The following is a 23,686-nucleotide window of genomic DNA, read 5'->3' on the forward strand; positions in this document are numbered from 1 at the left end:
CAATGTTGAGCTCAATACCACTATGCTCCTTCTCGGTTAACATAAAATTTCACATAATATTCTCTAAATCCTCCATCACCCAACCAAGATCGTCCACGGACTCTCTCTCCCCAGTGGCAGGCTGCTCAGACCTCACTCGGAGATAGGAAGAGTGCTCTATACTTCTCCAGCAAGAACCCCGAGCCTGACAGCTACAGATCTGGATTAGAGTAGCTGGAAAGTATGCAAGGAAAACCAAGTTAAAAAACAAATCCAAACGAAAGGTTAGCAAGAAGAAGAAAAACTCGGAAGTTCCAAAACTCTCAATCAGTTAGAGGCTATGTGGAAAGATCATCATTCTGAATTCATTAATAGATGTTTGCCTCCCTAGAGTGCATTAAATGTAGTTTGGGCTTTGGTCTGAAGGCTATTAAAAGCAGGATCTCAATGAAGTCCGGGTCTGGAGTTACAAAAGAAATTTGAGGGATAAGGAAGTGATGAAATTGAGAAGTATTAAGGGTGCTGATCTCTTGGCAGCGACAGTTGGGTGTAAAGTTGAGCCACCCACTACGGGGGACTATCCCTCTCTAACCTAGAGAGAATTTCCTCTCACACAAGGAGAGACCTCCGCTTACAGATTCGACTAGTTAAACAAAATTGCATGATTGAGTTATTAGATAACTCAAAATATGTAAAAATATTATAGTTATTTTAATTCATAATTGATTATCCATAGTCACAACCAATAGTTTCTAAGGTTATACAAAATTGAGATAGCGGAAACAACACATATCAACAATTTTCACTTTAAAGATGTAAATGAGAAAGGGAAAGAGGAGGAACTAATGGCAAGAGAAAAAATGAAGTGAAGAAATGGAAGAAAGGAGTGAAAAAATAAAATGAAATGGATGATTGTAATTTTCATTAACATTTATTTAGTGTGAGTGCAAAAAGTATCTTAGATGCGAGGGAAACTTAGTAAATGGGTACCATTATGGTTAATGTATTGATTTTCAAGTACCTATCCTAAAGTCAATGAATTCACAATTCCCAATTTATGTAAGAAAGTTCTTTTAATTTTCGGAAAAGTTTGGTTTTTGATATAATTCTATATTATTTATATTTTATTTCTTTCTAGAATAAATAAAAAAGATTTAAAAGGCAAAATAAGCAAATCATGAAGAAAACATTAAACAAAAAATAGGAGCAAAGCTAAGGAGCAAAAAAAGATGAAGAAGTCATCATCCTCCCCATTGTTGCAACTGTGTTACGCCCACGTGCAACCTAAGAGGGGATGAATTTGGTTATATTAAACTAAGAAAATTATGACAAAATTTCACCCAATTTTAACTAGTCAAATTCGCCTAAGTGAACGCACGCTTAAATAAGCAAAATAACAATAAAAATAAGGCAATTTAACCAAACAAACAAGTAATAAAAGCAATAAAAGGTAAACAGAGTTTCAAACCAAACAAACTCCCAAGTTTCTTTCAAATTTGGAGTTGATTCTTCCATAGTAGTTTCTTCAATTGATGGCGCAACAAACCACCTTGTACATAAGAAAGATCACTCTTTGCTCGCGCTAAATACCCTTTCATTCAGTTAAAAATTTTACAACTTCACTCAATATAACCCTCACTATATTAAAATTGAACGCCTCTAACCAATTAAGAACTGCTACACTTTTCAATCTCACCAAGATTACAATTACATCTACACATAATAGTATTTTCTCTCAAAATCACACTTACAAAACTTGTAGTCTTGTATGCAAAAGTCTGTCTAATATTCAGACATGGAATTATTTATAAATAATGAACATTTTCCCTAAAAGTCTCTCCAGTGGTCAAAAACTAGCTCTCCAAAAACTAGCCATTAGAGCTGTTGGGCACTTGATAGTTCAGTTTTGTGTCTAAAGGTTGTTAAGTTGGTCTTTACTAGAAGTCTAGAAAGGTCATGTAGCGTTCGAGAAATGCATTTGATAAAGGCCGAGAATTTAGCCAACTTTTCAGACATCCAATAGGCATGTTATGCCCTTGAAACATTGTCCAGTTACTGAAATTGCACTTTCTTTATTTTTTGGATGTCCAATTCTTCTAACCAGTGTTAGAAACTGCGTTTGACCCTAAGTGATAAGTTTCATTCAAACTTATTTTCCTCATTTCTTTCCTCGTTGAGTTTGGACCTGTTCTTAGGAACTTTCTCATGAAAATATATTAGTCCAAATCATTATTTTGACTTGTTAATCATCAAAGGCAAGCATTGATCAATCTAGGTCTTCACCATCACTTCCCAATTGATGTTTTTAAGTGCAAATGCATTGGAAGGTCCTTTTTATCTCCTTTCTGCTTTTAATTCCCAAGTTCATGCAACTTATTTGGATGTTTGGAGTTTTTTTAATTTTTGGTTTTCTTTGTGTATGTTTATTGAATTCCTTGGTAATTTGTTTGCAATTTTGTGATTGTCTGCTCCTTTCATGTGACATAAATAGTTAGACTTTTAGTTGGATTCCTAACTTGCGCCCGTCTACTTGGAGTTTAGCAGATTTTCTTGAATCTTTTATGCTCGAGACGTGCTTGATGATAGACTAAAAGAAAACTTTGATTAGTGGTTTTGTTGAGAGTCAAAGATGTGTGGTATTGTGCAATTAGTGATAAAGGGAGAGCAAATTAGGCTCCAATGGGCATTTCGAAAAGAGGTTTAGAGATTTTAGTGTTGGTTTTTGCTAATTTATCTCCCTCTTTTTTTAATTTTTTTTCCTATTTGTTGCGAGTTCTAGTGCATGTACTGTGTGCATAAGGGTGTAAGAGATAGAAGTTAGTGTTCAAACACTACTACAAGCCAGCCTAACTTCTAGAGAAGAAGAGGATTGTCAGGAACCAAAGTTAGAAGACTAGAATTAAAAATTAAATGAGAGAGAGAAAGAGATTAGGAGGAGGAAAAGAGAAAGGCAAAATAAAGAAGATGAATAAGCGAGAGAATTTGCATTTCACTAAAACTGATAAATGATTACAATTAAGTAGTACAAACACTATTTATAAAATTACTCAATACATCTCAACCATCTGATCCTCTAGAATTAGGATCATGACAATATCCCTCCTTTAAAAGGACGTTGTCCTCAAGGATTTAGATTATCAATGATACTGCATAGCTTGACCTTTAAAAGAATATGACCAAAGGAGCAGCCTATATTAATTTGTTTTCGAAGTCTTGAGGTCAATTTGGAAGTTGCCACTGTGAGGATCCGAAAATTTTCTTATTTTCGTCATATATTACTGGTTTATTTAAATAGTTATTCACTCATTTTCTCCGAATTATTTAATTCGACTACTTAAAATCCATTTATATGGAAAAATGCCTCTCTTATGTTTTAAAGTGTTTTGTTAGAAAATTTACTTTTCGAAAACTCGTTTAGTTCGGAACAACGAGTACACGTTTTTCGAGACTATATTTGAATCGATAGTGTATTAATTTTGGAGAAGTAAGAATGATCAATAGTAGATTAAGAAAAGTTAATTTGAGATTTGAGGAGTTAAAACTCGACTAATGTGAGGACTCGCAAAATTTATTATTTTAAATTCCATTTCGAGCTTATTTAAATATTTAATTGCCCATTTACTCCGAATATTATTTTCTAACCTATTTAGACCTAAATACATGGAATTATAGCTTCATTATATTTTTAAAGTGACTTGTTTCAAAAATTAATTTTGGAAGCTCGTTTAATGAAAATAGTGAAAACGTGTTTGAAAATTTTAACCGATAGAGAGTACAATAAGTTTGAAAAAATTGGAGACTTACACAATGGTCCTAAAATAGGTAATTTTATGTTTAAGTACTCAAGTGATAGTTATTAGTACTATCGTTATAAGAAATTCTTGGAGGTTTCGCTTTATCGCGCTTAATTTGGAAATACGGGTTTCACACGCGCGATTTAATTGAGGGAATTTAGCCCCTTATTTTGGGACAATTAAGAGTGAATAATATAAATATGAATACAAGTGCATTAGAGGTTTAGTGAAACAAACCCGAGAGGAATCGAGCACAAAACGTGCGCGTACGCGCGCTAGTGAGAGTTGACTTTTGTACACAAGGCAACTAACTACCAAGCTTCTCTAGGAAGACTCTTTTGATCAGCCTTTTCTCCTTTTTCTTCACTCCATGGTCGGCTGTAACTCTTAGCAAGGAGAAGAACAAAGCTTCATTTCATTTCACTTCCAATCTTTCATCCATTTCACCTCAAATTTTGCACACAAGCTCACAACAACTTGGAGCATCACCTAAGCTAGGAAAAGAGCTTGCTTTTCACGGTTTTCTTGGCCAAGGAGAGGACCGAAAATTTCTGTTTTGCACACCAAGTGAAGTAGGTAACGATCAAACCTTGAAAACTTGGTTTATGGAAGTTCTAGTGCTCATATATACTCATGCATGTTAGTGGGTAGCATTATTTTGAGGAAAATTTGGTTGTGTGGGCTCTATGAACTCCCACCTTAGATATATGGACTGATTTGTGATGTTTTGATGGTAATAATGTTTATTTAGTGCTTAAACTAGTGGATTAATTTTGGGTTGTTGATAGAAACTCAAGGATGGTGCAATGACCAAAAGTGACCATTTTACCCCTGCTTTGTTCGAGCACTTTGGTGCGAAATTTTGAGGTTCTAATGGCTTTCTTATGTTGTTTACATGTTATATTGAGTGTGTAAAAAGTTTCATTGAAAAATAACTTGATTTGGTCACCCAAATGTTGAGTTTACAAAAGATTAGAAATCTGGAAACTATTCCCGTATTCACCCAGGCAGTGTTTTTGTTTCGGCTATAACTCATCGCTCCGATGTCGGAATTGAGTGCTGTTTGTGGCAGTAGAACCTAGACATTCCCAGCTTTCTGTTGGTATATAATACACATCCCGGTTCCACTTGTGTGAGCCAAACCATTCGTTTGAAATTCGCTGTCCTGTTTTGTTGCTTCCTGGAAGGCAGCACATGAGCTGTAACTTGATGCTCACGAATGAGCTAGTTATGGACAGATTTCAAAAATGGTTTATTCTAAGAAAATATATCCTTGTGAATCTATTGTCCAACGCCACCAACCACGCTCAATTCTGAGTTAAATTGAGTGATTTATGATCAAAATCCAAAACTGGTTTGGTGAAGGAAAACCATGCATTTGGACAGATTTGAAACTAACGATGCTTTGGGACTTGTTATCCGAAACTTCTTGGTGTTAATCACCATCAAACAAATCTTGGATGTTTAATAAACATTGTCTACTAAAATGTACCGTATTCGCAAGGATTTCATGTGGCCAAAAGCTTGGAAAAAGGACATTTTGTACCCAAGGCAGTTTTGCCTTGAAATTTTAGAAACTAGGGTGTTTTAGTTAACCAACTCTCCATGCTTGTTTATCCATGAAATTTGGCAGAGAAATACTCATTATATGGTAGTATTATACTGCTAGTTTTGGTGCTATTCCGAGGCCGTTTCATTGCTCAACTAAACTTCCAAAGTTCGTGACTTGATTTTGGAAAACCCTTGTTTCAGAAGGAAATTTGGGTAACTTTGAGCTACCATATCTTGGTGCTCGATACTCCGATTCTTGTTCTGTTTCTTTTATTTTAAACTTGGATTGCAACTCTAATATAATTCCAAATTTCAAAGGTTAGTTTGGATCAAGTGAATTTTGCCGAATTTTCAAAGTTGGCCAAAAACCAACCTAAACCTATCTTCAATGCCCCAGAACAGCAACTTTGAGCTAATTTTTGGATCCCTTCTGTTTGGAATCATGGAAAAGTGTCTTCTAAGAACTTTTAGTACTTTCTAAGAGGTTTCCAACGGTACCAATTTTCCAATTTTGGACTTGTAGAGAATGAGATACGATTTTTCAAATTATGGGTGACAAATCTGAAATTTCCGAACTTAAAGGAAATTGAGGGTTGCGAACCCTCTATTTTCCTTCGATATTGCTAGACCGTTTTACACTTGATTTCAAAGATGAAAATCAGATTTCGCTTGTATTTTAAAACTCCATTTTTGAGCCTCGATTTACGAGTAATTAAGGCTCATTTTCGTGAAATTTTCTTGGATTGTACAAGTGTGCAATCTTCCTCGATAATTAGGGGTTTTAAGCGATAGTGTGTAATAGACAATTACTATTTACTCAGGTGCTCAAGGAGACCTTCAAGAGGATCTCGTGGGGAACACCTAAAGGCTCGTTTACGCACTTACTCCCTTATTTTGATTGGTGAGTGTCAAGTGCATGAACTTGTTGTTAAGTGGTTATCTGTTTCTTATCAGTTATGTGAATTTGAAATTTTGAGACGAGGGTGTACTTTACCGCACTCGTTCTCTTTCAAATGAAATTATATTCGTATTTTGCTAAATGAATGCATATCCGACTTGTACATGGTAATGTGGATGTGATTCGTAATTGTGATTCGTATTTGCAATTCCTATTTGGAATCATCGATTTTGAGCGTTACTCATCGATTTATATTCGTATTCGTATTCGTATTCGTATTCGTATTTGGGGGACGCCCAAACTCGTTGGCTAACTTTGCGAATCGAGTCAGCATGGGCTTGGTCGATAAGCTTAGCAAACCATGAGATATTCGTAGAGCATGATCTATTGGAGAGATCTTGCTCGGCATTACTCGTGCAGTATTGCTATGATATACTCGAGTATTATCAAAAAATTTGATGAGCGGGCCCGGTAAGGGGGTGTAACGGTGACGGGATTCGAAGAAAAGTGGTGTATCTACGGATTTGATACTTATGTGGTTGACGGAGTGTCAACATGATTTGTGATCAAGACTTTGACTCGACTACGTGGAATTTAGCTCCTGAGTGCTACAGTATCCTTGAACTGTATCTGTTTATTTTTCCTATTCGAAATGTGAATTATTCGAACTTGATAGCTTTACTTACAATGTAATTGTTGTTACTACTTGGATTATGTATTTGCATGTGTGTTTCTTGGCCTCACTGAGTATTGGCTCATCCCATTAGTTTGTTTTCCTTAACAGGAACCCGTTTGGAAGGAGTTAAGCAGATGCCGACTTGAGACACTTTTGTATTAGTGTTTTAATTGTAATCAACTAGACACTTTTGGATGTTGTATATATTTGGGAATTGATGTATCTTTTGGATCCTGATGTAGGAATTGGGTAACTGATGTATTTTGAACTCGTGGTGCAAGACTTGGATATTCGATTATAGAAGCGACTTTTCCTTATTAGACTAGTATAAATTGTTATATATTGTTAAGCTTGAATCGATTTGTCTCGAGTCCTGGCGAGAGCTGGGCAGGCGTTCCGCGGATACCCTTGGGTTCGCTCTTGGAAGAAGTGGGGGCGTCACAGTTGGTATTAGAGCTTAGGCTTCAGATCCTTGTAGTGTATCCTAAGCTTGAAATTTAGGATGCCGGACTGTGGGATTGGTTTGAAAGTTAAGTGACCGCTTGTAGGGGTAAAAATCAGAGCCGCTTCGCGTGGTATCTACGCGGGGTGAGCTTGGGCTAAATGGTGTTATGGTGCTTATCATACGAATTAGTAAAGGGTTAAGTACTCTTTTAGAGCGTAAGCTGTGAATCATGAATGTGATAGGTATAAATCTTTTATCGTAATACTTTGGGAGGACTAGATATGTATGTGGGTAGGAATCTCAAATGTGGTGATTTACTCTTGGGACTGGCCAGCTCGAGATGTGAATTATCTTATTTCGGATTCTTGTACCCGAATGCTTAAGAGTTGAGGGCAATGTTAAGAACTTGAGATTTCCATTTGCGGGAAAAAGAACGAATCGATATTTCACGTGAATAGCTACAGAAAAATCAATAGTCGTTTGGCTAAGGTGGCACAATAATTGAAAGAGAGAGGTAGAGAAAGATTGATGGATGGTCCTATGTAACTTAATAGGATCCTAGTGCCTGATATGAGTCGGAAATGAACGAGAAGATCAGACCTACCAGTGTTATAAAGGATTGACTTAGTTGGGGTGATGCTAGTGCCAAGGCCATTGCATTTTTGTTTAACTGTGTGACCTACTTTTGAGGCGCTTGACTTTACTTTAGTCGTACATGACTAAAAGTCCTATTGTGGCACTTGTGCGCTATATTTTTGTAATACTCCCCCCCCCGACTTGCTAAATTGCATGAATTTTAAAGTGTAAATATATGTTAATTATTGTTATCTCTGATGTTTTCAAGATCAACTCTTGTTTTAAGAAATTCCTCGCGTGATCACTGTTATTTCTTGCATTAGGCACCATTAGAATAATGGACGGACGAAGGGGTGGTCGAAACCGTGGTCGAGGCCGTGGGCGAAGGACTAGACATGCCCAACATCATGGTGATGACCCGGGATCGACAGCTGGACCGACCCATGGACAAGAAAATATTGAGGGTAATCAAGTGGCTACCGCCATTAATAGGATAACTGATATCCTAGAACGATTAGCTGAGAGACAGGGACCAGGGCCACTTAACCAACCTGGGGACCAGGGTAGAGGGGAAGATAGAGCCTTGAATAGGTTCTTTAAATTCAACCCGCCTAAATTCACTGGAGAGCCCGACCCCGAGGCAGCTGAAAACTGGTTAGAGAGAATGACCAATATATTCGCCGCCTTAGACTATACCGAGGATAGACGAGTGAATTTTGCTGCATTCCAATTTGAGGGAGTGGCACGTGCTTGGTGGGACTTGATAAGGGGGAAGTGGGAAAGAGCGCAGACCCCTTGGACTTGGGAAAATTTCACGAGGGAATTTAATGAGAAATTTCTTCCACCCTTGATTCAAGAGAAAAGGGAAGATGAATTTATAAAGTTGAGGCAAGGAACTTCTAGTGTAGCCGAGTATGAAGGGAAATTTACTAAACTTTCTAAATATGCTCCAGAATTGGTGACTAATGAATGGAGGAGGATTAGACGGTTCGTGCAGGGACTTAATATAGAAATCCAGGAGGGTTTGGCCGCAGCCCAAATCTCTACGTTCATTGAAGTCTTAGAAAGAGCGCAAAGAGTCGAGAGTGCAAGGCTGCAAGTTAGAGACTTTCATGCTAAAAAAAGGGGCACTTCTAGTAACCCTTCGGGACAGGCAGATAAGAGTGCCACACCTTTTAAAAAGGGAAAAGGAACGGGTGGAGTGGAGATATCTAGCAAGCCAAAAGGGACTCAATCAAGAGGAGATCACAATGGACGAGGTCAATCGAGAGGGATACCTTCAAGTGGTCAATCTGTGGCTCCCCAAGTTGTTTGTGGTTATTGTGGTAAATTCAACCATACAGAGAGTGATTGTTTTAGGAAACAAGGGAGATGCTTGTATTGTGGTAGTACCGAGTACCAGATATCGAAATGCCCAACCGTACCAAAAGAAGGAGGTAGTACCCAAAGGCCTGAAAAGTCAGCCGCTAAGCAGTCTAGTGCTGGAGGAAGTCGATCTAAAGCACCAGCTAGGGTTTATGCATTAGGCTATGAACAGGTTTCCAATTCTACTACGGTCATTGAAGGTATGATTCTTGCTTTTCATTGTCTCTCTAAGGTTCTAAGTGACCCTAGTACAATTCACACTTTTACAAAATTCTAGATTCGTAAAATAGAATCAAAGTTTGATTACAATTTAGGTGGATAGAAATTTTGAGAGATGGGTTAGCAAGTGTAAGTTACTGATTGATCCGATAGGCATGACTATTAAGGGGTATGAGGTTATCCTAAGCGTGAATTTCGGGGACGAAATTCTTTTAAGGAGAGGAGGTTGTGAGGATCCGAAAATTTTTCTTATTTTTGTCATATATTACTGGTTTATTTAAATAGTTATTCACTCATTTTCTCCGAATTATTTAATTCGATTACTTAAAATCCATTTATATGGAAAAACGCCTCTCTTATGTTTTAAAGCGTTTTGTTAGAAAATTTATTTTTCGAAAACTCGTTTAGTTCGGAACAACGAGTACACGTTTTTTGAGACTATATTTGAATCGAGAGTGTATTAATTTTGGAGAAGTAAGAATGATCAATTGTAGATTAAGAAAAGTTAATTTGAGATTTGAGGAGTTAAAACTCGACTCATGTGAGGACTCGCAAAATTTATTATTTTAAATTCCATTTCGAGCTTATTTAAATATTTAATTACCCACTTACTCTGAATATTATTTTCTAACCTATTTAGACCAAAATACATGGAATTATAGCTTCATTATATTTTTAAAATGACTTGTTTCAAAAATTAATTTTGGAAGCTCGTTTAATGAAAATAGTGAAAACGTATTTGAAAATTTTAACCGATTGAGAGTACAATAAGTTTGAAAAAATTGGAGACTTACACAATGGTCCTAAAATAGGTAATTTTATGTTTAAGTACTCAAGTGATAGTTATTAGTACTATCGTTATAAGAAATTCTTGGAGGTTTCGCTTTATCGCGCTTAATTTGGAAATACGGGTTTCACACGCGCGATTTAATTGAGGGAATTTAACCCCTTATTTTGGGACAATTAAGAGTGAATAATATTAATATGAATACAAATGCATTAGAGGTTTAGTGCACAAGTGAAACAAACCCGAGAGGAATCGAGCACAAAACGCGCGCGTACGCGCGCTAGTGAGAGTTGACTTTTGTGCACAAGGCCACTAACTACCAAGCTTCTCTAGGAAGCCTCTTTTGATCAGCCTTTTCTCCTTTTTCTTCACTCCATGGTCGGCTGTAACTCTTAGCAAGGAGAAGAACAAAGCTTCATTTCATTTCACTTCCAATCTTTCATCCATTTCACCTCAAATTTTGCACACAAGCTCACAATAACTTGGAGCATCACCTAAGCTAGGAAAAGAGCTTGCTTTTCACGGTTTTTTTGGCCAAGGAGAGGACCGAAAATTTCTGTTTTGCACACCAAGTGAAGTAGGTAACGATCAAACCTTGAAAACTTGGTTTATGGAAGTTCTAGTGCTCATATATACTCATGCATGTTAGTGGGTAGCATTATTTTGAGAAAAATTTGGTTGTGTGGGCTCTATGAACTCCCACCTTGGATATATGGACTGATTTGTGATGTTTTGATGGTAATAATATTTATTTAGTGCTTAAACTAGTGGATTAATGTTGGGTTGTTGATAGAAACTCAAGGATGGTGCAATGACCAAAAGTGACCATTTTGCCCCTACTTTGTTCGAGCACTTTGGTGCGAAATTTTGAGGTTCTAATGGCTTTCTTATGTTGTTTACATGTTATATTGAGTGTGTAAAAAGTTTCATTGAAAAATAACTTGATTTGGTCACCCAAATGTTGAGTTTACAAAAGATTAGAAATCTGGAAACTATTCCCGTATTCACCCAGGCAGTGTTTTTGTTTCGGCTATAACTCATCGCTCCGATGTCGGAATTGAGTGCTGTTTGTGGCAGTAGAACCTAGACATTCCCAGCTTTCTGTTGGTATATAATACACATCCCGGTTCCACTTGTGTGAGCCAAACCATTCGTTTGAAATTCGCTGTCCTGTTTTGTTGCTTCCTGGAAGGCAGCACATGAGCTGTAACTTGATGCTCACGAATGAGCTAGTTATGGACAGATTTCAAAAATGGTTTATTCTAAGAAAATATATCCTTGTGAATCTATTGTCCAACGCCACCAACCACGCTCAATTCTGAGTTAAATTGAGTGATTTATGATCAAAATCCAAAACTGGTTTGGTGAAGGAAAACCATGCATTTGGACAGATTTGAAACTAACGATGCTTTGGGACTTGTTATCCGAAACTTCTTGGTGTTAATCACCATCGAACATATCTTGGATGTTTAATAAACATTGTCTACTAAAATGAACCGTGTTCGCAAGGATTTCATGTGGCCAAAAGCTTGGAAAAAGGACATTTTGTACCCAAGGCAGTTGCCTTGAAATTTTTGAAACTAGGGTGTTTTAGTTAACCAACTCTCCGTACTTGTTTATCCATGAAATTTGGCAGAGAAATACTCCTTATATGGTAGTATTATACTGCTAGTTTTGGTACTATTCCGAGGCCGTTTCATTGCTCAACTAAACTTCCAAAATTCGTGACTTGATTTTGGAAAACCCTTGTTTCAGAAGGAAATTTGGGTAACTTTGAGCTACCATATCTTGGTGCTCGATACTCTGATTCTTGTTCTATTTCTTTTATTTTAAACTTGGATTGCAACTCTAATATAGTTCCAAATTTCAGAGGTTAGTTCGGATCAAGTGAATTTTGCCGAATTTTCAAAGTTGGCCAAAAACCAACCTAAACCTGTCTTCAATGCTCCAGAACAGCAACTTTGAGCTAATTTTTGGATCCCTTCTGTTTGGAATCATGGAAAAATGTCTTCTAAGAACTTTTAGTACTTTCTAAGAGATTTCCAACGGTACCAATTTTCTAATTTTGGACTTGTAGAGAATGAGATACGATTTTTCAAAGTATGGGTGACAAATCTGAAATTTCCGAACTTAAAGGAAATTGAGGGTTGCGAACCCTCTATTTTCCTTCGATATTCCTAGACCATTTTACACTTGATTTCAAAGATGAAAATCAGATTTCGCTTGTGTTTTAAAACCCCATTTTGAGCCTCGATTTACGAGTAATTAAGGCTCATTTTCGTGAAATTTTCTTAGATTGTACAAGTGTGCAATCTTTCTCGATAATTAGGGGTTTTAAGCGATAGTGTATAATAGACAATTACTATTTGCTCAGGTGCCCAAGGAGACCTTCAAGAGAATCTCGTGGGAAACACCTAAAGGCTCGTTTACGCACTTACTCCCTTATTTTGATTGGTGAGTGTCAAGTGCAAGAACTTGTTGTTAAGTGGTTATCTGTTTCTTATCAGTTATGTGAATTTGAAATTTTGAGACGAGCGTGTACTTTACCGCACTCGTTCTCTTTCAAATGAAATTATATTTGTATTTTGCTATGTGAATGCATATCCGACTTGTACATGGTAATGTGGATGTGATTCCTAATTGTGATTCGTATTTATAATTCCTATTTGGAATCGTCGATTTGAGCGTTGCTCATCGACTTATATTCGTATTCGTATTCGTATTCGGGGGACGCCCAAACTCGTTGCCTAACTTTGCGAATCGAGCCAGCATGGGCTTGGTTGATAAGCTTAGCAAACCATAAGATATTCGTAGAGCATGATCTATTGGAAAGATCTTGCTCGGCATTACTCATGCAGTATTGCCATGATATACTCGAGTATTATCAAAAAAATTGATGAGCGGGCCCGGTAAGGGGGTGTAACGGTTACGGGATTCGAAGAAAAGTGGTGTATCTACGGATTTGATACTTATGTGGTTGACGGAGTGTCAACATGATTTGTGATCAAGACTTTGATTCGACTACGTGGAATTTAGCTCCTGAGAGCTACAGTATCCTTGAACTATTTCTGTTTATTTTTCCTATTCGAAATGTGAATTATTCGAACTTGATAGATTTACTTACAATGTAATTGTTGTTACTACTTGGATTATGTGTTTGCCTGTGTGTTTCTTGGCCTCACTGAGTATTGACTCATCCCATTAGTTTGTTTTCCTTAACAGGAACCCGTTTGGAAGGAGTTAAGCAGATGCCGACTTGAGGCACTTTTGTATTAGTGTTTTAATTGTAATCGACTAGACACTTTTGGATGTTGTATATATTTGGGAATTGATGTATCTTTTGGATCCTGATGTAGGAATTGGGTAACTGATGTATTTTGAACTCGTGGTGCAAGACTTGGATATTCGATTATAGAACCGACTTTTCCTTATTAGACTAGTATAAATTGTTATATATTGTTAAGTTTGAATCGATTTGTCTCGAGTCCTGGCGAGAGTTGGGCAGGCGTTCCGCGGATACCCTTGGGTTCGCCCTTGGGAGAAGTGGGGGCGTCACAGCCACCTAGTAGATATTCCTATCCTCTTGTATCCCATGAAATTCTCTCTTCCAAAAGTTTGTAGCCTTGAATTGAACTCCTTATTGTAGGCCTAGTTCTTACAACTATCAAAATCTTAGACATACCATAAACTTCTATGAAAATATCTTGTCCTTGTTCAAATTTAATTTGGACATAGTCTACCTCCACTTGATTAGTGAAACAAGTCTCTAAATGTTTAGGAGACTTGATCTGAAATGAGAACTCAACTGCATGTTTACAAGTGCAACTCAATAATTTGAATATCTTGAAACCTTGCAACCAAGTGTATATTGATGCAAACCAAAAGTTGCTATTTACCTGAGGATATTCCCACTTTCATTTCTTCCCTAAGATTGATCCCTCTAGAGTCAACATCAACAAAAGCCTGATAGGGTGTATGTTGTTGGTATATTTATGATTATTTTCCTCTTGATTGTAGTCAAATACTATTTTAATTGATTGATTCTACTTATATTTGGTATTTGGTGCCAATCGTAGGGATGGAGTAAAAAGTAATAAAATGGGTAATTTTCTAAGAATTACTATCAAATCTAGAGAAGCCGGGATTTACACGCAAGGCAGTTTCCCAATTCAAGTTAAACTCTTAAGAAGCATGTTTCCAAATGCAATTGGGAAACGATTTAGATTGTTAGGAAATTATCTTAGGAAAAGTAGGAAGTTTCTTTTACTTTGAAAGCTACAAAATAGGAGTAATAAAGGCTGACTATTAGTACTTGGAAATGGCAACGATTCTGATCAGTGAGGGGAGTCTTTGATAAACTGCTAGTCGCGGCACTAAGACGGAACCACGCGAGCTTTTCTCTTTGTTTTTCTTTTCTTTTGCTTTTCTATCGTGGAACTTCATACAACTTTCATTCACGAAATTGCGTGGGTTACTCTGAATAAAGAGTAATTAATTTCTTTTTCTAGTCAAGGAGTAACAAAGGATTTGATTCATCTACATATGTGAGATCATTAGTACTCGTATGTTTTTTGATTTAATTTTTCATGGATGTTTTGTTATTTGAATATTAGGACCCGATATTTAATTGAACTTAACAAACCAATACCAGTTAAATCCGTAATTGTTTAATTGTTTTAAATTAGTGGCAACTAATGTGATTGGTTTCATATTAGGGAAACATGTGATCTAATTTAAATAAACACTGGTAGCGTTTTTATTAATTAGAACAGAGCTTTTTTAGTTCCTAATGCAATCAAGAGATTAAATTCTACGGGCATGCCTAGAATTGTTTCTTGATTAGAAAAGTAGTTAATGGGCGTACCTTAACTATCGAGACGATAAGGAAAAATTGGTTGTTTATCACGTGTATGACAACTATAATCTGTTTATTAACGAATAGATGAAATAATTCTTACATCGATGAATAGTTATATGAATCACTTCCGGAGTTATATCCTTGGCTAGAACTTCACTAATTTAAATATAATTTACTTTAGCTTAGGTATTTTTATTTCTGTTGAGTAGTTAATTTTAATTCTCTAGAACCCCTCTAATTGGTTTTGCTTTGAAAGAAACGAATTTTCTTCAATCCCTGTGAAGACGACCCTACTTACTACTATATGCAAATTTTTATTTTTCTTGAGTAGATTTTTGTTATTACACAAACTCGACACCTATCAAAGCTAACGACTTAATCTTCCTCATCTCAAATTGGTTTCTATTGGGATGAATAGGGACCCAAGCTCCTACCAGAGTTATGTTGAGGGATTGCTTAAAGTTTAAAGCATACTTTATACCCAGTCTAATTCTTCTGCCCTTCATTTTGGTTGTCTTTGAGTAATCAAGTCTCCGATTGGGTGACCACTATCATCAAAATTTTTTGTAGGAAGTTAAATCCTTTCCGTACTGTACAAAACAATTTGCCATTAGAAAATTTAGGCTCAAAGACTTTGAAAGAAACTCAACCTGAGAATCTGCTATATCATCATTCTCCACATCTATCATAGACTTAGCAAATGAAGTATGTGCATTAGTACCCCTCAATAAATTTCCTTGATTCCTTATTGAGAAAAATTTTATCAATGTAGCTCTTTCTATGTACATGACAATTGGCCCTTCCAACAATAAGGAATTTTGACCCGACCACTTCTTTTTTTTTTTGGAATTTTGTTGTCCGTTACGGATGCATAATAAATAAAACCTTAAACTATTATGGAATTTGACTATATTTTGTTTTCTCAAGCAACCCTTTCTTGAATTTGGCAACATCTGAAACTTTCTCATTTTTCGTATGTAAGGCATCATTCAATTTTGAAAGTTCATGGGTACTTTTAACTTTATGAGTGAGTACGGATTGAGCTCTCTAAGTCAAGAATGGCCCTAAATGGTTGCCAAAAGGCAAAGTAGACAACTATTGCTCTGAACAAGGAAAAGCTAAATTGTCATCAGGAAGGCCATTAAAGCTCTTTATTCATGAAAATTACATATCGCACTAGTTGTCTTGGGTTCGCCTCCTCTCCACTAACTGGAGAAGATTTTCTCTCTATTACATTTAAATAAATATAATTTTTGAAAAATAAAAACATCCATATTATATTCTCCAATTGGTTAAAGTAATACAAAAGTTGAAATTAAATTGATTAAATATTACTATTGGATCTAATTTTATAAATTTCACAGTAATTTTGACCCATTTTTCACTATCAAAATATCTTGTGCAAATTGAATTATAAAATATTCGTAAATGAGCTTAATTTTTGGGTATGTTGATCTACTTGTGAAAATGAAATTATTGTGAAAAAATTTACTTGTATAAATATAAAAAATAGATAAATGAAGAGAAAAATAAAAATATATATAAATGGAGAGAAAAATAATAGAGAAGGTCTCATCCCCAATTGTCTCATATATTATAGTTTACACTCGATGGTAGAACACCAAGTATATATAACTGCAATACAACCCTCCATCATCACAGGCTTTGTGGTGGGTTGCTTTATTTCTAACTCTTTAAGGGGCAGATATCCATCTTTTTTTTTTTTAAATTTCCTGTCACCTTCACCTAGACTTCTTAAGTCTAACACGCTTGATTTTGTTTGCAAAGTATTTGGCTTGACTAATTAAGCAGCCATTTTTGGAGCATTCCTTTGGCATATCAGCCATTTCGCAAAAGCATCCAAGGTTTTCATATCAGCTCTGTAATGTTTCTGAGTGAATTCAAGCAGCTCTGACCATGTAAAATCTGGAAACATCCTTGGATTATCAGAAGATACCAATTCTTCTGGGGGGCTTACAACGTTATCCATTTTGGGACACAGGAAAAATGCAATAGATTTTCTTGGAGTTCGAGAGTTCACAATGGCCCTATGCAAGCAACTTTTGTAGATTCCATTTGAAAGAGCCTGAAAGACATTAGTCCCCAATAAGTATTTCAGTCCCAATGCAATTAACAAACCGAACATTTTGAGCAAAATGAACATTTTTTTCCTAAACAAACAAGAATTCTAAAAAGAACAATAAGCGAACAAACTTATTCTATTTCATTTTTTTTCTTTTTCAAAACAATCTTTTGAAGAAATCAAACGTTCAAAATGAGAACTAGAACGAAGCAGTAGATTAGACAAGGAAAGAGCTAACTGCAATGACACCAAGGGATTACTATACTATAACTCACCATGAATGTATCGCCAATATTGACAACGAAAGCCTCAGGGTCAGGAGGAACGGAGTGCCATTTTCCATTGACATACACTTCAAGGCCTCCAACATGATCCTGATGAAGAATTGTCAAGGATGTAGGGTCAGTATGAGGACCTGTTCCAAGAGTTAGATCAGGTTTTTGGCATGGAGGATAGTAGTTTAATCTCATTATTGAATCATTTTCTGCAAAGAATTCTCTGAAATGTTTCGCTTTTACTCCAAGACTGGTTCCCAAAAGCTCCATAATTTTAAGAGATAGACTACTCATGGCTTCACTATACTTCTGGAACACCTTCCTAAAGACAGAGACAAGAAAAAGCAATACATCATCAAAAGTAGGAAAGCAAAAAAAAAACAAAAAGCTTTTATTGTACTAAGAAGAAAAATAACTAGTCGCATGTGTGCAATTTCATACCCAGATTCTCTAAAATCTTCACCCATTGCATCCAAGAAGTAGCTTTCAACAATGTTTGGGGCCTGTTGAGCTTCAGCACAATATCGAAACGAGAGTGTTTCTTTCCATGGAAGTTTGGAGGAGAACCTATTAGTGAAGCTGCTAGCATAACCACAATGATCTCCAAGCTTTCTCTGGACTCTTTGCTTTTCTTGCAATGGCCTATCAAAGAAGAAATCCAAGCACTTGTGGGCTGCTCCTAGGAGTTGCAAGTCCATCCCATGATTAACCACAAGAAAGAAACCATGTTCAAGACATGCTTGCTTTACTAGCTTAGTTGTGGTGGAGACAGCGACAGGGTTCCCAGAGAGGAAGCCATTCAAATCTATACATGGCACATGAAGCATTGGGGGAGGTTCAAGACTAGGCTTTTCCTCATCAGGCCATATGAACTCATAGGGAATGTCAGATTGGTTTTGGAGAAAAGGTGCATCAAAGACAAGTGACTTTTGTTCACCTTTAGCTTCATTTGTTGCTGGGGATGATGATAACTGATTTTTAGCACTAGACATTGCCAAGTTAATATATTTGATTTTGGCAATTGGCAGTTGATATTGCCTCTGTATATGTATGTATATATATAAGTTGATGGTAGGTAGAGAAGACAATGTTACCATAACCATTCATCCTTCCATATCTTTAGCTAATACACGGAGATGGATAAGTAATAATAACTTATACGGATATCTATGGAAAAAAATCTGGATTTAAATGCATGGTTGAATCATTTTTAATATATTTGATTTTGGCAATTGGCAGTTGATGTTGCCTCTGTATATGTATGTGTATATATAAGTTGATGGTAGATAGAGAATATAATGTTACCATAACCATTCATCCATCCATATCTTTAGCTAATACACTGAGATGGATAAGTAATAATAACTTATACGGATATCTATGGAAAGAAAATCTGGATTTAAATGCATGGTTGAATCATTTTGTATTTTTTTAATACAAAAATGTTGGGTGGATTCCATTTTGTCCACTATCATGGGTTAGAAGGGGTGGCAATGGGGCGGGGGTGGGGCTGGGCATCCTTCCCCCATCCCCCGCCCCACTGCCTATTAATTACCCCCGTCCCCCGCCTCACTTCCCGCGGGGTTAAAAAAATTTTATTATCTAATTTATTATAATTAAATTTGAACAAATAATCGAGTACTAAAATATCAATACATCACCAAATTATTATTCATTGTAACTTCACAATTGAAACTCATAAACATAATTAAACAAAAGATATTTGAATACAATCTAATATGATAAAAAAATATAACTAAAATAATCAATCTTTTACTTTTGATACAAATACAATCACTAAATTATTATTGTGTTTTTTTAGAAAAAATTGTTATTGTATTAAGTGTAGTTAGGAATTTAATATAAATGTATTAATAAATTTAGTATAAATAATTAATATTTTTTATTAATAAACATGTATAATTAGTAGTATAATTGATAATATCATTATATATATAATTATGTATATATATTTATATTTTTTTGTTTCAAACGGGTGGCGGGGCGGGGGTTGGGGCGGGCGAATATACCCCCGCCCCCTACCCCGTTTCTAAACAGGGGGAAAAAATTCCCTCCCGGTCCTGCTCCAATAGTCCCCCGCGGGGCGGGTGCCTGCCGATCACCCGCTCCATTGCCATCCCTAGTTAGAACATGCCCTTTATCCTATCCATGAGTAAATATTTTAAAGTTGCCTTATTAGACTGTACACCTTTCTTAGTATATCTAGATAATAATAGGTAAGAGTATAAATTGAAATATTTTGGAGCTACAAAAATGGTTAAGTTGTTAATAGCTTATAAAAACATTCCCCCTCGAGTATTTATAGCGATTCTAACAGATCATCCACCAACATTAGAGATGAACATAAGGGGATGGATAGGGACATCTGCCTCCTAAATAGTTTTCCAAATGTTAAAATCCTCCCTATGATTTTAGTTGTCAAACTAGAATTATATTACTTTGGTCCACCTAAGCATAAGTACTAGTAGTTGTTTTCATTATTTTGTTTAATTTCATTTTTGATAAATTGTCCTAAATCAAACTAATAATTAGTTTCCTTATAAAGTATACCATTAGTGTCCACTTTACCATACGATTAGTACTACTTTTGAATAACAATTCTAAAAATACTAAATTTTCTTTTAACCAAATTTCTTATAATAACCACCTATTAATTTCTTGATTCCTATAACTTTAAAATAGCAACTGAGGTAAACTGTACATGTTACATGGGAAATCAAAGACAAACAAAACAATAAAAAAAAAGAAAATTCAACTATTATACAAATTGAAGAAGTTTCAACTACGATATTGAATGCTTGACATTGGTAGTAAATAGAATGGTGTCGAGTCTAATTTTCACATTTTTCTATATATTTTATATTTATTTTTAAAAATTTCTTATTTTTATAGTTTATTGAACTTTCATTTTACATTTAGTATATTTTATTGGCTATAGAATTTTTTGTTATTATATTTTTGATGATTCACCCTTCCTAAACTAAATCTTGGGTCCATCATTGACTAATACAGTCCTCACATCAACAGCACAATCCGAATACATGACCTTTTGTGAGAAAGTTATCCATCCTTACCAATTGAGTCTTCTGTTCACCATTTTGTATTATCTAGTTTAATGGTTTTTAGATAGATTATTCATATGAGATGCTTATATTTTTTTTCTATAGGAGTGTAAGGCACGCTTAAATGTCCAGTAACAAGCTACCATCAAAAAACTTATTAAAGCTCCCTTCAAAAAATTTATTTATTATCCATGAGCCATGGACCCGCATATGAAAAGTAAAAGAATCAAGAAAAAAACTGTGTGAGTAGAGATAAAATAGAAGAATGATTGAGTTAGTTTTAAGGCACCGTTTGCATTAAGGGAATGGAAGGGAAAAGAAAGAAAAGGAATTGGAGGGATTTGATTTTGATTATTTGGATTGATTTTTGAGGAGGGAAAAGAAAAGATGGGAGGGAAGCGAAAGAAAGAGTCCAATAGTTTTATCGAGTTTTGATTTCTGCCCAAAAATGGGTGGAAATGGAGGGAAATGAAACTAAATTAATTGAAATAATTTAAAAATTTTTAAAAGATCATTTTTCCATATTTTTTCTGGTGAATTAACACTTGATCTTTTCTTTTCTTTTCTTTTCCTTCTTCAATCCAAACAAAAATTCAATATTTTCTTTCTTTTATTTTCATACTTAATCCAAACAAGATAGATGGAAATCACTCTTCTCTACACTCTTTCTCTTTCTTTTCCATTGGTGTCCTTTTCTTTTCTTTCGCTTCCTTTCTCTCAAACTAAACAGTGCCTAAATGTGATGTATGAGCTATGAAGTGCAATCAAGACTAATGAGAAGAAAGAAAGTCTGAAGTATGTGTGTAGGACCATGGAGTTCTCCAAAATGTTGGCATTCAAGGAATTCCTTGCTAGATTGGACTCAGCATTCTTCATACTTGTTTTTTCGCTTTATTTTTTTCCTCATAATAAATAGAATTAATCTTATATATACTGATAACGTATACATTATTATGATTGGATACATGACATAGATGCAAAATTTAGATTTCAAATTTAAATATGAATAGTTGTCATGCATCTAGTGATAATAATGTATATGCTGCTAGTATATATAAGATTAATCTTAATTAATAAGGTACTATTTATGTATTTGTCTATTATGGATACTACTCATAATATGTAATATGTAAACTTATGATTAAATCAATTTGATAAGCGCACTACTAATTTCTTGAATTAATTTTGTTGGGTTCTCATAACAATAACAAAATTTGAAGTTGATTATATAATAATGTACACATTAAAAGCAAGGAAAACTATCAATTGAAGTAAGTAATAAACAAAGAATTTATGGAATCACTCCCTTAAAGTGTGAGTGAATGTATGGTTACATTTGTGCGTTTATATCTGGATAATTGAACCAAAACTAATAGATTGGATGAATTCTTCCCACTATTCATCGAATCAAAACTAATTACCAACTATTTATCTATTTTGCCGCATTGACAAGAGATAGAAACATCAACTTAATAAAAGTTCAAGAAAAGGGGATTCAAGATGCTTTGGTAAATTGAGAGATTGGTGGTGAAGAAAAGTAAAGCAAAGACCATCTTCATTAGAGAGGTCAATAAATTAATTATGAAATCTTTGTATTAAGTAGTGTTGCATCATTCATCCTCTTAAGTGTGTATGAGCGTTGTATGCATCAAATATGACACTAAAGATGCTAATGCACCTAGGCCTTTATCTCTAAATTTTGTTGGCATTGAATGAAGAGATTAATGATCTTTATCAATCAATTGATTAATTGGCAGAAGAGATCTTTTTAATATCTTTATCAATTAATTGATTATTTTGTTTAACACCCACTCTGAGAAGTGTCTTAAATTAAATTAACCAAGTGAATTGAATAGATATGATAGAGTCCAATAAATAAGCAATTACTCAACATTTAGATAAAACTTGAACTAAGTAAACTAAGTGAACTGGAATTGTTAAAATAGAAGCTAAAAGGCAGAAAACATATAAGTATAGTTTTTAATTATCAAATTATAAATTTACAGTATGTGGATGGAAGCCCATCTTTTTATGCCAAGTGCTTTTTTGCACTAGGAGGTAGGAATCATCCTTTCCTCATCACAAATATCCTTATACATATAAGAGGCAGTTGCGGTGTTCCACCATTCATGCTAGACTCTTGTGGTGTTGTACCTTCAAGTGCATAAGCTTGCTTTGATGGATTGTACTTTCAACTTTTACGCATGGTTGCCAAGTTAAGCGGCATTCCTGCCTAGATGCAGTGAAATTTGGAAAACAAAGTAGCTTTTCACCAAGTCAAGTAGCATTCCAGTCCAGATGCTGTGCAATTTGGAAACAAAGTAGTTTTTTTCTTTCTTTTGATGTATACACGAATTTTGTAATTGTAGTAATCAATATACCTGAAAAATATTAGAATGTAATTGAAGTTGTATTACAATATCAATTGCCGGTTACAATAGCAATTTGCAGTTATTAGTCAAATTGCATAATATAATTTATATAATGTACTTATGATTGAAGTTGCATTACAGTAGTTGCATTTTAAATAGAAATTTATGGTTATTGGTGAAAATGCACAACTAATTTATGTAATTTATTTAGTTAAGCGATGTGCTTGTGTTAAAAAAGGGTCAAATAATGGATTTTTAATTAAAGGATATATATATATATATATAATAATGAGTCAAATAATGGCTTTTTTGCTACGGTTCCTTTTTTCTGAAAAAATTAATTTTAAATTCATTAATGCCACTTTAGGCAGCCATAATGATCACTATATTTTGATTAAAAAGTTAGATTACAAAAAAAATGACTTTAATATTGGGACTGAGCAACAAATCAACCTTAAAATAAAAGTCATAATTCCAAATTTAACATCTATTTTCTAATCTTGCCTTTTGAAAATGTAATTTTAAAAAATTCTAATACGCATTTATTAAGAAAATATTTTAAGTTTAAAGAACATATATATATATATACACACGCACACACACATATATATAAATTCATGAATGCCACTTTATGTAATAATTGTGGTGGTTATCATATTTCCGTAAAAAGTTGAATTCCAAAAATATGACTTTAGTCAGTTTATTTGCACATATAAATATCCTTA

The 23,686-nt window shown here is 34.9% G+C and overlaps 1 protein-coding gene across 1 annotated transcript; it reads right to left on the reverse strand.

The window, feature by feature from the left end:
* Positions 1 to 16,720: 16,720 nt before the first annotated feature.
* LOC113737979 (gibberellin 20 oxidase 1-D-like) lies at positions 16,721 to 18,518 on the reverse strand. The gene is made up of 3 exons (XM_027265110.2): positions 17,948 to 18,518; positions 17,507 to 17,828; positions 16,721 to 17,234 (listed from the first exon to the last, which is right to left on the reverse strand). The coding sequence occupies exons 1-3, from the start codon at positions 18,496 to 18,498 to the stop codon at positions 16,953 to 16,955; spliced, it is 1,155 nt and encodes a 384-aa protein (XP_027120911.1). The 5' UTR covers positions 18,499 to 18,518; the 3' UTR covers positions 16,721 to 16,952.
* Between the last annotated feature and the right edge of the window lie 5,168 nt (positions 18,519 to 23,686).

The sequence above is a fragment of the Coffea arabica genome, chromosome 3e (assembly GCF_036785885.1).
Source record: "Coffea arabica cultivar ET-39 chromosome 3e, Coffea Arabica ET-39 HiFi, whole genome shotgun sequence".
NCBI lineage: Eukaryota > Viridiplantae > Streptophyta > Magnoliopsida > Gentianales > Rubiaceae > Coffea > Coffea arabica.

What these genes read in the sequence shown, in the direction of transcription:
- LOC113737979 (XM_027265110.2), bottom strand. Translation starts at nt 18,498, where the DNA reads ATGTCTAGTGCTAAAAATCAGTTATCATCATCCCCAGCAACAAATGAA. An exon ending in GAAGATTTTAGAGAATCTGG is followed by an intron (nt 17,829 to 17,947) that starts GTATGAAATTGC and finishes CTCTGTCTTTAG; the next exon opens with GAAGGTGTTCCAGAAGTATA. An exon ending in ATATTGGCGATACATTCATG is followed by an intron (nt 17,235 to 17,506) that starts GTGAGTTATAGT and finishes AATGTCTTTCAG; the next exon opens with GCTCTTTCAAATGGAATCTA.